At 45.5% G+C, this 14,841-nt stretch overlaps 1 protein-coding gene across 2 annotated transcripts in view; it reads right to left on the reverse strand.

Moving 5' to 3' along the window:
* VGLL4 (vestigial like family member 4) overlaps positions 1-14,841 on the reverse strand; it is a 77,581-nt gene that overhangs the window by 32,389 nt on the left and 30,351 nt on the right. Inside the window, exon 1 of one of the 2 annotated variants that reach the window (XM_053954008.1) lies at positions 12,290-12,703. The exons of the other annotated variant lie outside the window; for it this stretch is intronic. Within the exon in view, the coding sequence (XP_053809983.1) occupies positions 12,290-12,371 (82 nt within the window). The 5' untranslated portion in view covers positions 12,372-12,703. Of the gene's footprint in view, positions 1-12,289; positions 12,704-14,841 lie in introns of those variants that run through there. 2 annotated transcript variants of the gene reach the window in all.

Genomic DNA, 14,841 nt, shown 5'->3' on the forward strand with positions numbered 1-14,841 from the left:
ACAAATTAAATTTTGGGTGTTCAGTGTCCCTTGTGGGTATGAACACAGTCAGGATGTACTACAGCAAGCATGCTTCAAACATTAATTCTGACATGTTCACTTGCAACAGGGTCACATTAAAAGTAAATCCAATAAATTGTGCCCACTCTCCTTCATAAGGATTTGAAGCAAAAGGTGCAACAGAAAGGTAAAAAAAAATTCCATTTATTTCAACTGGAGCCTATTTTTAGAAGTACAACAGGCTTTTATTGCAGTTTAAAATAAAGATGCTCTGAACACCTTTTCTCACATTATTCTCCTTTGCTACAGGTGAAAAAATTCAGACCATCAAGAAAATGAGCTCTCTGAAAGAGCTATGAAATCTGATACCGCACTTTCCAGCAATGTTTCTTTTATTCCCATTTTATTTCTCCCCAAATTCCCTACCTGGAAGGTAAAACGACCCTCAAGAGAGGAGAGAAATGTTTTAAAACATGAACAGAAAAGCAGATGGATTTAAAATGTTAGGAAAAGACATGCACAGATGGGCGCTGCCTTTGGGATGGATCTGGAATAAAGCATGGTCACTGCTCAGGGCACTGTGCAAGATCCAGACGGGATCCCTGGGACTTGCATCCAAGTGACCAAATTCTCTTCCTAAACCACAGTGAAATGAGAAAACAAAAATCACATTTGGCCCCACAAACACAGGAAAAAGTTGGATTTCTACTCTGGTTTTGGTACCTGATGTGTAGCCCCATGGTCTCCCATGTGAGGGACACTGAGCCCCTCCAAACTGCCAAACTGGGCAGAATACCCAAGATTTTAATCCACTGAGCAGCAGAACAATCCCAACCCATCTCCCAGAAAGAATCCATTGTGGAGAACAAAATCCCTTTGTCCTTCAGAAGGGGTTCCAAAATCCCTGGTGCAGAGGGAGAGCAGAGCGAGGGAGCAGCGACAACTGCGCGGGGCAGGGGGAAATTGGGAATCCTCAGCAAAGCAGAGGAGCCTTCCAGAGGGAAACCAGATCCTCTTTGGAGCATGGAAAAGGAGCAGGATGTGCCAGCCTGCCCCTTCCTCCTGGGCAGGGCTGAGACAGGGCCCAGCCACTGCCCCAGACAGGAAAATAAAGCAAATTCAGCTCAGCACAAGCCCTGGATGGTGCATAACACTGGAGCTTCACTCCTCTGGCTTTGTGTTATGCTGAGGTAGAGCTCAGCACTCCCTCAGATGCTGCTCTCGTGCAGTGTTTTATTATCCAGGAACTTGTGGAGGCTTCTAGAAGAGCCCAGAGAACAGTGCAGCTCACGAGATTCAGAGGAAAGGCTTCTATCTAATTTCTCCAGGGTTATGGATGCTGGTGTAAAGAAACATATAAAAGCCAAAATATCACCATTGTTCCTGACAGGACTGTCTTCCAAAACAAACAGGCACACAGCAGCACTAAGGAAAAAGATGCAACTAAATCTGTGCCTCTGACAGAGCAGTTTTTAACCTTGGGTTCATGACACACAACTACATGGATTTTATTGGGGAAAAAAGAAAATGGCTATGAAGAGACGTACAGAAAAAAAATTAGCTAACCAGAGCACAACAGCTTTCAAACTGTTGCTCCACTGCAAAGTTTAGCTGTGAAAAAGCTGGTAGCACAGAATGAATCCCTGCCCAGAAGGACTGAAGGTGGTGGATGTGAATTCAAGCACTCCCACCAGGCCAGCAGCAGCGCTGGGATTGCTGGAGGCTGTCCCAGGGATACAAGGGAGCCAGTCCCGTGGTGCCAGGGGATGGATGGCAGCACTGGCCAGCTCAGAGCCCGCCTGTTTATTTCACAAGCAGGGCTTGCTTTGTGGGGCCAAGTTGCAGGGTCACTCCAAATCAATGTTCTGTCCAAAGCAATGTTCTCTCCAAGGGGAAGAGAAGGCAGGGCAGATAGAGGGAGGGATTGTGCTTGCTACCAAGAAATTACATGCTGCCTGGGCAGCCTTTCTCACAGTTTTCTGGGCACTGAGGACAGGTTTTCCAGAACTCTTGGAAAAACAAGAACAAGCAGAGGTTCTTATTTTTGAAGTTATCTTGACAGTCATGGGGTTGGAAGGGGTGAGCAGCACCAAAGTTACACTCTGCCTTCAACCACAGCTGTGTCTTCCTGCCCTATCTTTACTAGTCCTTAGCTGAATCTCCTTTTTGACAACAACTCCAGGCTCCTTCTCTGTTTATTTCAGAGCTGCAGAAGCAACTCAATCCTGACAGAACCCAGAAAGACAGGGAAGTGCAGATGGGTTGGTAAAACAAAGGTAACAAAAACACATCAGCTGTGTGTTTGTGACCCACCACTCTTGTCACACTATTCCCACAGGAGCCAGGAATCACACCTCTCACTGCATTGCTGTGATGTAATTCCCCAGTGAATCACCTGTTAAAACCTTCCCCATCTCACTTGAAAAACATTTCTGCAGCTCTCTACCCCCTTATCACACATTTAAGATGTTCCACCCCATAATTAAGCAGGAGTTGTATTAACTGTGAAGTTTTTAGTGGAACCAAACAGCAATGCTGGGGGCAGTGAGGCACTGCATTAGTAATTAAAAGGTTTGGAAGCCCTGCTTCAGGTCATAAATGGGCTCAGCCTGGCTTGCACTGCAGGAGCACAGCTGAACTGCTATTTCATTAAGTCTCTGATCCCAACTCATCCTGCAAAGAGAATATAAAAATTAACATCTGTGGGTACATTCCTTTTATCCAACTCAACGGGCTGTGATCTCAAGGAACTGACCTGGGGAGGTCCTGTGGCTCAGACAGGGGAACTTCAAATTCTTCCCAGCATTGTCTGCAGGGCCTCATTCCTTTTATCACCTAAAAAGACTTAACTACATCCACAGAAGGAGATTCCATCACCTCAGTTTGGGTGGAATCCACTACACAGGGACCAAAGTCACAACGATTTGGTCCAAAAGCTCCTGTTTCCCCTCCATGACTGCTGAGGACAAAGTAAGGATCAGGTCCATACAGCATCAGTCCAAGAATCATTGTTTTTACCTGCTTAGCTGATTAATTACATATTTTATTTGAACATCTCAAACAGGTAAAAGCAATTTTCTTTACTAAGAGGTCACAGTAAGGTTTAGCAGCTGCGGCAAAATATTCCAATTGAGGCACTTGGAATGCTGCTGTCAGCTTTATCCCAGACTTCTGTGAGTTCAACCAGTTACAGCTCTTTATTCCCCACTGTAAATAAGGATAACGGTCATTGTTTATTTCACAGGGCTGGCTAAAAGTTGAATTAACTGGGCTTCTGCGAGAGCAAGGATTCTGCAGAGAGGATTAAAAATATATGCAAATGTGAGCATTAAAATGTTTGCTGCCATACTTGTTGCTAAACACACCAATTGAGAAACACTTGAACTCAACCAGGGTAGTGTTCAATTTACTGTACTGCAAAGAAAAACGCAGAACATCCACGGATCAGCTGTTAAGGAAAACATAATGTACCTCAAAGCAGTCACAGTCTTACATATTTGGACTTTTAAGAGTTTTTAAAGAAAGATAAAAATTTTTAAGCTTTTTTTTTTTTTTTTTGTGACAAGCTGAGTTAAATACATGGATTATGTAACATCAGAGAGAGAAACATTTCTGAAGATAGAGAACCCAGCCAAGGCTCTGTAAACAACCTTGCTAATGCTGGAATTCCTATTTTTTGCTACCTTTGGTAAATGGCTCAGTGTGATGCCTGCAGCAGGACAAGAGCAGAGTGTTCACCTCTGGGTTTGGAGTGTTCAGCAGGAAAAGTGTGCACGTCAGCATTGCCCCAGCTGGCCCGAGGAGGTTTAATCCACGCCAACCACAGAGTGGCTGCGAGAGCTCCGAGATGCCACAGCAGGAAAACTGCAGGGTGGGGGTTAAACAAGCACCACTGCACACCAGATGTCTGAGAAGGACATCTAACAAGGATCCGGAGCATGAGGAAGAATATTAAAAAAAAAAAATCCCCTTCAATGCCATAAATATTTATACTAAACCAAGGAACTGGCTGAGTTCAGACTTGCCTTATATGAATCATACAGCACTTCCCTCAGCCCGTCCTCATTTCATGGATAAAAGCACCACAGAGGAGGTGCCACACTTGTGTCAGCTTCTTTTTCTCTATGGTAAGAGCAGTTTTTGTCGAGCTGCTTTAGAAGATGTTGCTTTCCAAAGAATATAAACAGAACAACTCAATAGTCCTATTTTACTTGGCTAGCTCTTGTGTGGCATTTACTGATCTTCCCAGACCATTTAGATTCATAGAAATAGTTTCCCTTTGCCTGGACAATTTAATTTTCTTTACAGGGACATTTAATTACAATCAGCAGAGCATCACAGAAAACAACTCCAATGCTGTAATCCAGAGCCAAGAAACCATATTTTTCTGAAAGTTTCTGCTCTGAAAGTGTCCAAACCTTGCTACTGTCACAAATATCTTAACTTACTTTCAGAAGTGAGACCTAGTAAACATTAGCAATTAAGTAACAGAATTGGAAGTCTCAATATCATCTCTAAAGTGCAAGCACAGTGCGTTGATACCATTTGCAAAAGAAATAAATCCCCACTCATTCCCAAAAGAACAACAGCTACTCAAAAAGATCCATTTGGCAGCTCTGGGTTTCACTCTTCCCATGCAAAAGATGGCTGGGCTGGACACTTTGTAGGTTGTAACTACAAAGGGTACTGCCAAGCTGCTGTTCTGGGATTTTCAGTTAAAACAAAACATAATAAATGCTCCAAATTGGTTTCTATCCCCATACAACAGTGCCATTTCTGCCCTGGGCAAAAAAAAAAAAAAAAAAAAAAAAAAAAGATTAAATCTCTCTCACATCTAACTACAACCCATGTTTAAATGAAAAGAAAAAAAAAACTATTTCTGCATGCTGAGAAATAAATATTAAGCCTCACAAAGCAGGAAAGTGTAGTGCTGAGAGGTTTCCATGCCTGCCCTGTCAAATGGGTTTCCAGGAAAATCTACTGCTTTTTAAACAAAACTGGTTCCAAACTTTCCCTGGGAGAGCAAATATATTTCCTGGAACCTGCTAGCAACATTTGGAAGAATAGGAGGAAAGTTATACACTACAATGCCTGGTTCTCACAGCTGACAGGGAACACTCCAGAGCTATGAGGAGTGAAAAGGAGCATGTCTTCAAATAATCAGAGACTCCTGTAACGAGGGGAATTAGGAGAGGACAGGAGCCATAGGTTCTGTGAGGGAACTGAGCTGGCACCAGCCTGCTGAAGGCAACTTCTCTTCCTCCCTGTGTGCCACCAAGGCTGCAACATCCCACTTTATCCCAAATATGACCTGCTTCTATCCATGAACACCACTGTGGATAAGCTTTTTCTCCAAAACCAAAATGAGGCACAAGCAGCACACAACATTTTTGGGGGGAAAAGCTGGGCTGCACTAAGTGCTACTAAGCTTAACAAGTCCTTGCTTTTAACATGAGCAACAACCAAGTTTAAAAGAAAAGGGGAAAAAAAAGTGTTACTTAAAAAAATCTGTTACCAAACAGTGCCATGAAATTTGGGCAAGGAAACACTCTAAACTCCTGTTTAAAAAAAATCTGATACCAACCAGTGCTGTGAAACTTAGATAAGGGATTATTCCTACCTCAGTTCCACACTTTTGTCCCCACCACCCATATCACTCTGAGATTTAAGGACTGCCATTCCTATTAAAACAGGATCTCTGAAGATCTTTGAAGTCCCATCACCTCACCCAGGTTTCTGGGGGACTTTTCCTTTGGCTGGAACCAATGCTGTGGTGGAGCTGGGTACCTCAACTTCACCAAGGTTGCACAAGCAGCTGTACTGAGATATTTCTTAACAAGAATGACCTTTTCTAAGGGAATGGCCTCAAGTTGCATCAGGGGAGGGTTAGGGTGGATCTCAGGGAAAGGTTCTACCCCAGAGGGTGCTGGGCACTGCTCAGGCTCCCCAGGGAATGGGCACAGCCCCCAGAACTCCAGGAGCTCCCAGGGATGCCCAGCATAGGATTGTTGGGGTGTCTGTGCAGGGCCAGGAGTTGGACCCATGGTCCCTGTGTGTCCCTTCCAGCTCAGGACATTCTGGGATCCACGGAACTGAAGTCCCTCCAATCAGTGCCAGCTATTCCTGCTATTAAGACCAAACCTCTTCCAGCTCCATCCATCTTTGACGTGAGGTTTACAAGTGGGCAGAGATAACCCTAATTAAGAGCTCAACTGCCTGTTCAGTGCCCTGGAGGTTCCATGTGCCCCCATCCCTCCCAGGACACACACCAGTGCCCCCTGAGCTCCACTCACAGCTGAGCCCACGGGTAGGGACAGGCTGAGAGAGAGAACATGTAAAAAAGCTGTGAGACAAAGCACCAGGGGCAATGTGCCCCCAGGAAAGTCAGAGGGAGCCTGCTGGCACTGCTGGTGTCTGTCCCTGCCCCTCAGCCTCATGCCACAGTTATCCCCAAAGGCAGGGACAAACAATGCCCCTGTGTGTGCAGCTATCCATGCCGATCTGGAGAGCAATTTGCAGGGGGATGATCCAGGCTGCAGGAAAAACTGGCTGGCTTTAAAGAAGGAATTCAACCCCAAAGCCCTCCCGGTTCTCTAATGCTGAGGAAGTATAAAGCCATTCTTGTAAACACTTCTCCAGGAACTCGTGTTCACCACTACCTCACACTATTATCAGTGAGAACTTATAGGCTCTGTCCTGCTGGATTATTGTTAGTGTAAACAACTTTGCTAAATTGCTTGGCACTCTGTCTGCATGCAGCATGTTCAAACTCTGTAGTCTATTCAGCCAAAATCAAATATAAAGGCCCATCTGTATTAAACCTCAAGAAGAAATTAATAGACGACTATTTTCATGCAAAGCAGATATTTAAAAAAGGCAAAGCCAATACATATGGATGAACTTTTTCATTCATAATTTTAGATGTCACACAATGAAGACTGTTGTTTAAGCTTTATTTTTTCTCTAACAGCTCTCCATACAATGCAGTGCATTGTTCAAACTCTGGAGCAATTTAAGCTTTTTCAATGTCTCCTAAAATCCCTGGATTTATATCCAAAGAGAGAGCTGGCACTGTAACAAATTTGACTTGTGAGTAACAAGTTACAGCCTTTAAGCAAATTGCTCATTAACACAGAATTCAACTTACTGCTACAAACCTCACTACCTTTTATCTCAGGAAAAAATATATGCTGCCTATCTTATCTACAGAAAGCTGTGGGATAACACTCTATTATATTTGGGTTTTTGATTTCCTTGTTTGAGTTCTCTGTACAAATGCTGAACTAGCATCCAGGGTGAGAACTCCAGAGGGAGAAAAAAAAAAAGTTAAAGTATGACCTAAATCTATCCTGCCTTTGATGATGGAGGAAAATAAACTGAATTTTGATGTCAGTCCTGAAGAGGATATTCCCAACTTCATGTTAGGAGGAAATGAGCAAGAAAAGCCCAACTGTGAAGCTGGGGCTCTTTGTTTTTTTCCCAAAGATGAAAGAGATTGAAAATGCAAAATCCACAGAATGTTCTATAAATGGGGAACATTCTGTAGGTGCATCTTAATGTACATGGCTTTGAACAGAAATTTTACACTGTGTTACAAATAAGAACACTTAATTTGCCGTGAAGGAGATTCTTATCCAATTCTTAGCAGAACAGTGCTTAAGTCATTTTACATACTTAGAAACTAACCCAAACTTTGCAGTTAATAGGAGAAACTGATGTTAGAGAAAGAGAAAAATGCAAGGTCAGCAGAGACAGCTGATGGAAACTCTTCTTTAGAACTTAAGAAAACATGTTGCATTTCATTAAAAAGCAAAAGAAGTTAGCAGGATCTGTGCCTCTGATAGCAAACATCTGAAGTGGCCTTTTGGGGAAGACACAGACATTTTCAGGATGCTTTGCAGAGCCCTGAGAGGACACCCAGCTCTGCAAGCCAAAGAACGCTCCAGCCTTACAGGAAGTCAGTGAAATAATTATGTAATATGCCACTAACTAATGAAAGCTGTCCTGAAACCAAAAAGGGGTGTTTTGCTAGAAATCTGGATCCAATTTTCTTCATTAAAAAAAAAAAAAAAAAATCCAGTCTTCTGGACTATCCAGAGAATTCTGCATAACTATTTTGAGTGCTCCAAGTAACATGCCTGGGGGATTTCTTAGCATCTTATTGCATTTCTTTATACCTTTCCCAGCACAGCAGTTCCAGCCCTGAGAATGCAGCAATAACCCAGAGCATCTGAAACGGGGAGAGAAAGAGGAAGGAAGGCAGAAATCTGCCTTCCAACACTGCACCATCTGTGATAAACAACAGAACAAAACGGATCTGCCTGGAGACTGCTCCTCCTCATGCATATTCCGTGGGAAAGCAGAGCCAGAACTGGCTGGACAGCCCTGGAGTCAAAGAGCAGCATCACCTGTGCTCTGTTCTGTTTTGTTTAACTCTGAGCACTCCATTACCTCAACACTGGGCTCAGAAGGAATATTGAGCTGGAGTTAAGTGAGTTTCCACCACAAAACGAGATGCAGATGTTCCAGCCCTGAATACCTGGCCGGATCAAGTGGCTGTCATTCGATAGGAAGCGCTGGGAATGCCAGCCTGCCTCAGAATGCTGCTGCTCCCTGGCCTCTGCACCTCAGCCAGGGCTCCCAGGAGCTTCCTCGTGGCCCTCAGCTCATTAGGAAGAAAACAATGATCTGAAAGCACCACTCATTAAACTGGCCATTGTTGATCACTGGCAGCAAATGTTGAGTAGAAGAATATCAGATGCATTCACGCTAAAGATGAGCATCCAGATGCCAAGGCAACAATTCTTTAATTATTTCTTCTTTTCTCTTGCACCAAAACTATTACAATAAATTGCTTGAAATGGTTGATCATTACTAATATAACTGTCCTTTTCCATTGGTGAGGACTAAGCATCCCCATTTGAATGATTTAAAAATTTTCTTTCAAATGTCTTTTTTATGCAACTTGCTAAAAAAAACCCAACTCATTAACATTCAGATTTTTCTCCAAAAGCATCAGTTGGATTTGAGATTACCATGGGGCATCATGGGGGCTCAAAGCTAGTAATGAGATTAAGAAAACTCTCCAAAGGACACAAATAATCAGTGTAAAACGAACAACCTTAAGGAAAGGGTTTTATCCTGTGCTTCAGAGTTATGGACCCCCTTTCTAAAGCTCTTTTCCCTCATTTCTGGTTATAATCCTTTTCCTGGCTGTGGCTGTTTTAATTACACGAGTGTGCAGAATTTTCCAGGAGGCTACAAAAGCACCTTTAGAGGTCATTTAGAAACCTCCTGCTCAAAACCAGCCTCAGGCAGGGTGGGATGCTCAGGTGGGATTCGAGTATCTCCAAAGGTGGAGATACCAACCTCACAACAACAACTAAATCACCCCACGTTTGAGAAAACAGCCAACCTCAGGTGAGGTTCCACCTGCAGAGCTAAGAGCCTGCAGCACAGCTCACCAACCTCACAACAACAACTAAATCACCCCACGTTTGAGAAAACAGCCAACCTCAGGTGAGGTTCCACCTGCAGAGCTAAGAGCCTGCAGCACAGCTCACTTTTGGACAGTCAGTGGGAGAACTTCCAGCTCTCCCATTGCCAGCCCAGCCCCAGCAGAAGGACAATTTGCTGCCCACAAGGCAGATCCCATCTATGTTATCACCATTTCTTCTTTTCCCCCAGAGGGGAGGCCAAAATCAGAGGTGTGTTTAATGAACTAAACAGCACAATATTTCCATGCTGGGGACTCTGTGGCTGGAGTGTGACCATGAATGGCACCATTTAGGAGCAGACTGAGATGAAGACACAGCTGAGGTTCTTGGGAGGTTCCTGCCCCTCCCAGGCAGGGAAGGCTCTCCAGGGCTGGCATTAACTCAGCAGCCTGCAGCTCACAGATAACAAATTGCTATCTGGGACTCGTGCTGGGCAAGAAAAAGCAGGACCCCTCTCAGGATGCAAATCACACTCCTCTGCTCCATGTCCAACTAAAGGGTTGCCAGATGCACACACTGGAGGAACTTTCCCTATTTCTTAGGTATCAACACATCTCTGATCCACAGGCTGTTGCAAATCCAACAGTTCCAGTGTCAGAAGAGTAGAACCACCAGTAAACTTCATAAAACACGCTGCCATAGCTCACCAGTGTAGAAATCATCTCAAAAACCAAAGACAAGTGTTTCAAGAGAGAATCTAAGGGAACAAGGAACCCATCTATTTCCTGTGGCCTATAGGCCCATCACTCTTTCCTCTGAAATGTCAAACCTATTTTTATCTTATCCTGCATCTTCAGAAGTACTTTTCAGGAAGGCATCAATTTATAAGTAGTTCAAGTGTGGCCTTCAGTAAATCCTAATTAATTGGGTTTGAGAGGGCGTTTTTGTTGTCAATGTAGTTACTACTGCAACAGTGTCCCTGGAAAGACAAGATCCATCACTGCTGACACAACTCACTTCTAAAATAAATACTATGGCAGAGGCCAGGAAGATCTGTAGGCATCTCTAAAACACCCTTTGAGTTCAGAGCAGATGTTGCCAGTGTTTACACTTTTTTAAACCATTGGGATATAAACAGCTCACTATAAACACCACTGAAGTTTTGCTTTTCTTCTCTTCATTTTGTGTGTGTTTATTTTAGTGTTAAAAATGCTAACTTCCAGAATAAGGAAAATAGCAACAGATGTTTAACCTAAACAAAAACTGCTCCAGTAGAGTGTATTCCTTAAGCTGTTCTTTTGCTTTTGAACTATTAAAGCTAAGATCTGGTTAAATAATAATTACTGGAGAAGAGGGTGGGGAATAAAAAGGGGACTGGAAAGAATCTTCCATAAATACAAGGCATAATTACAATGAATTGAAGTAACGAGCCAAAACTACAGAGCAACAAAACTCAGTGAGCATAGCGCTCAGAAAGATGTATTACGTAAATACAGCTTTGCATGAAATTCCACGGTCTTCATCAGAAGTTATCAATTGCTTCCCAAGAAAACACTAATTGCTGAGAGAGACTGCAAGAAAACACTTGCAGAGAGCAGTGGAAAAGTTAAAGGATCCTGAAATGAAAAAGTTAAAGGATCCTGAAAGTTGTTTTTCTTTTTTTTTTTTTTTTTTTCTCTTAAACAAGTTTTCTTGCTCTAACAAAGAAAGCATGGCATAAGAAAGAATTCGGGAATTCAACTTCATGGAACCTCAGCTCTGTATTATTCAGCTCAATCTTCTGTAAAAGAGCTTAATCCAAACGAATATATACATATTTGTGCAGGAAAGAAAAGACAGGAAAAAAGGAGAAACAAAGATATTAACAGTACAACAGGGAGCCCCTCCACTTCCTGAAGGGAAGAAATGTGGCCATGCTGGTTTAGGGACAGAAAAGATTGTCATTTCCAAAGTGAGATTCAGCTGCCTGCGCTCTGGCCTGGCCTTTTCCTGAGCACTGTGAACAGATATCTCCTTGGCCTCTGTACGCTCCTCATTGTCTCTTTCCTGACAACTCCAGCAAGTTTATTTTCTGAACGAACATGGAAATCGTTCCTGCTGAATCAGAAAAAAAAAAAAAACAACCACCAGCTTTTCGCGGCGCTTGTGTGTGGCTACAGCAAAACCAGCCCCGCTGCCAAGCCGAATTAGCTCAGTGGTGCCTTTCTCTCCAGGCAAAGCCAAGCCATAACCGCTTCTCGCAGGCGCACGTAGAGAAAACTCCGCGCAGATTCACAAACCGATTTTGCCCTGTTACCTCAGGCGCCTTCCCAGCGGGGCTCTGAGGGCTGACGGGGGAGGGCAGCCCCGCCGGACAGCGCGGAGCCCCGCCGGACACACGGGCCTTGTGTAACGCCCGGGGCGGCGCTGGGGCCGGGCAATGGCCCCGGCCCGCGGGGACACGCCGGACACGCCGGACAGCCGGGCCCACGCGTGTCCGGCCGCGGCCCAGCCCCGCGGCGCCGGGACAGACGGACAGACGGACAGACCCCCGCCCGCCCCCCGGCCTTTAGTGCCAGCAGTGCCGCCGGCCAGGGAAAGGAAAGCTGGCGCTGAAAACGCGGATTGTGGGAAAAAAAAAAAAATAAAAAAAAAAAGAACAGAAAAAAAAAATCACAAAGAAAGAAAGAAATCCCTGCCCTGTAACAAAGCTCTGACAACAGCCCGCGGGGCGTCCCGCACCGGCGATCTCCAAAAAACATCCCCGCTGACAAACAACAGCGAGCACCGCTCGGAGAAGGATCCATCCTGGAAGGGATCCATCCCTCCCCGTGCGAGGGCACCACTGATTTCCCGTGGCGAGGCACTGTTACCTTCGTAGCACAGGATGCCGATATTGTTGTTCATCTTGTCCAAGTACTGGTAGTTCAACAGGTCCATCCTCATAAACAGCATTTATCGGGCTGGCGGAGACGAGCGGCTCCGGGAGGGGGAGGCAGACGGTGCCGAGGCGCTCCCGGCTTCCAAACCCCAGCGGAGGCCCAGCCTGGAGCGGGTCGGGAAGGGGGGAGCGGGCTCCGACAGCCCGGAGAACGCGAGGGGAACGCGCTGCGGGGCGAGGGGAGCGAGCCGTGCGGGGGCTTCCCAAGAGTTCTTCCAAGTTTAAAAAAAAAAAAAAAAATTAAAAATAAGAGCGTAAAAGCAAAGCGAACGCGGCGGGGCAGGGCAGGCAGGGAGGAGGGCGCAGCCTGCTGCGAGCGCCGGCGCTGACAGCGGCAGTGCCCGGCACTGCCCGCCGGGCCCCGCTCCGAGCCCGCTGCCCTCAGAGCCCGGCCCGCCCCGCGCAGGCGCTGCCGGCCGGCCGCGGCTGCTTTGTGCTCCGCAGGGCCCGGCGGGGAGCGGGGGGCGGCGGCGGAGCCACGGAAGGAGGGAGGGAGCGAGGGAAGGAGGGAGGGCACGGCCGCGTCAGAGCCGCTCGCACAGGAAACAGCGGCGGCGGCAGGAGGAGGAGGAGGAGGAGGCGGCTGCGAGGGGAGGAAGCGGCGCTGAGGGGCCTCCTCCGGGCACGGGCGGCAGCGCGGCGACTCGGGGGCGGGCGCTGAGCCTGCTGTTTAAAGCTAATTCTGCCTCCCTGCGCTCCCCAGCACGGCCTCAGCGCCTTACGGCGAGAAGTAATGCGGTTCTACAGCCACAGCAGCCATGGAATCACGGCGTGGCATCACAGGAATGATAAATGGAATCACAGGAATGAGAGAGACAATTAAAATAAAAGGCGTGAGGCAGTGGCCATTGCCCCGTGTATATAGTTTATATATAAATAGTTTAAAAAGGTTTCTCTCTCTGCATATAAACAGGCATCGCACACATTGCTACAGTTCCATCGGGGCACAGCCAGATGGGATTTTTTAAGGGCTATTAGTGGTTAAACATTCCGGGCTCTGGATCTTCAGCAGCTGCCGAAGCTCCGGCTGAGGTGACGGAGGCGATGGAGCCCGGTGCTGCTGCAGCTCTCTCATGCCAGGGTGTGGGCTGCCCTTCCGCAGCCCCAGCCTGGAGCACAGAGCCGCTCAGACAGATGTGTGCAACTCATCCTGAGAGGGCAGAACATCTGGGCGGGTGTGCGAACCTCACGGGCATCAGTTCGCATTTCCTGCGGCTCATCAGCGCCTGAAGTCTCGGGCTGATACGAAAAGAGAAATTAAAAAAGCTAATGGAATCCTAATTTTTCCTCTGCCATCGTCAACTTGGAGCACAGCTCATTCCTGCCCGTCTGGGATGGGGAATCTTCATGGTGCACACAAGGGCAGAAGCAGTAAAAGACTTCAATTTCCACCCTGAGAACTTCTCCCTTGCGCTAGAGAAGGGGAAGGGATGACATGACAGAGGCAACTCGCAGAGTGACACTTTGTGATGGCATTTTGAGAGTTACTGCTTGAATGCTCTGGGCATTCCAGTAAAAACAGGTAGCTTAAATTTACTGCTGGTGTCTACTGAATATTCTAAGGAAGATTGCGTAGAACATAAGAAAGGTTTCTCCTCACTGCAGATGCACAATGCTGAGGTAACAGCACATTTCTTGAATGGCATCTAATAAAAAGTTGCAGTTGTTTTGCAACAGTTGCAACCACGCAGACCAAAGCAGCCCATGCTATTTTCTAGAAAAAGAAACATCTTTAATAAATGGTGATTTTTAAGAAGGGCATGAAAAGTTTTGCATATTGTGCATACTCAGAGATATTCTACACCAATCCATCAAATTAAAACAGCCATCTAATAAAGACATCAAGAGAAATCTAAGCCCTCTAAGATATAAACAATAATAAAAATATACACCTCCAACATTAAAAAAAAAGAGGGGCACATTTCTTCAGCATGAAATGCAAGTTCCTCACCAATTTTGGGGACAATATTTTGATATGCACACAGAGAGCATCCCTGAATTCACATGAATGCAACACATTTCTTGGGTGCTTGGGAAGGACAAGAAGATAAGTATTCGATTTTTTCGCTTTAAAATACTTAGATTTTTGTGGGAGGTGCAGGTGATGAGGAAGAAAACACTATTTACACTCCTTTAGAGCAGTGCTCTACAAGACAGGGGTGCGCATGGCCATTACAATTCCCAGTCCAATTTGAATTCTCTCTATTCAAAGTTACATATTTCTTCAAGCTGTTTGGAAAAGCATGGTTGGGTGCTGTCCAGAAACCACTGACTACTCAGGAGTGCTGTCCAGACACTAATAAAGGAGTTAATTCTTCTTTATTAGACCAGTAGTCACTGGTGTGCCGGTTTTTAGGCAGTAATGATCCTTGTTAGGTGAATGGCTTTCAGCATTTCAGTACAAACTCTGATTGGACTTGTCAGATGTTGCATAATGAGTATGCTTTACAATAAATAATAATAAACTGTACCAAATGCCAAGAG

Source organism: Vidua chalybeata, chromosome 12, assembly GCF_026979565.1.
Source record: "Vidua chalybeata isolate OUT-0048 chromosome 12, bVidCha1 merged haplotype, whole genome shotgun sequence".
NCBI lineage: Eukaryota > Metazoa > Chordata > Aves > Passeriformes > Viduidae > Vidua > Vidua chalybeata.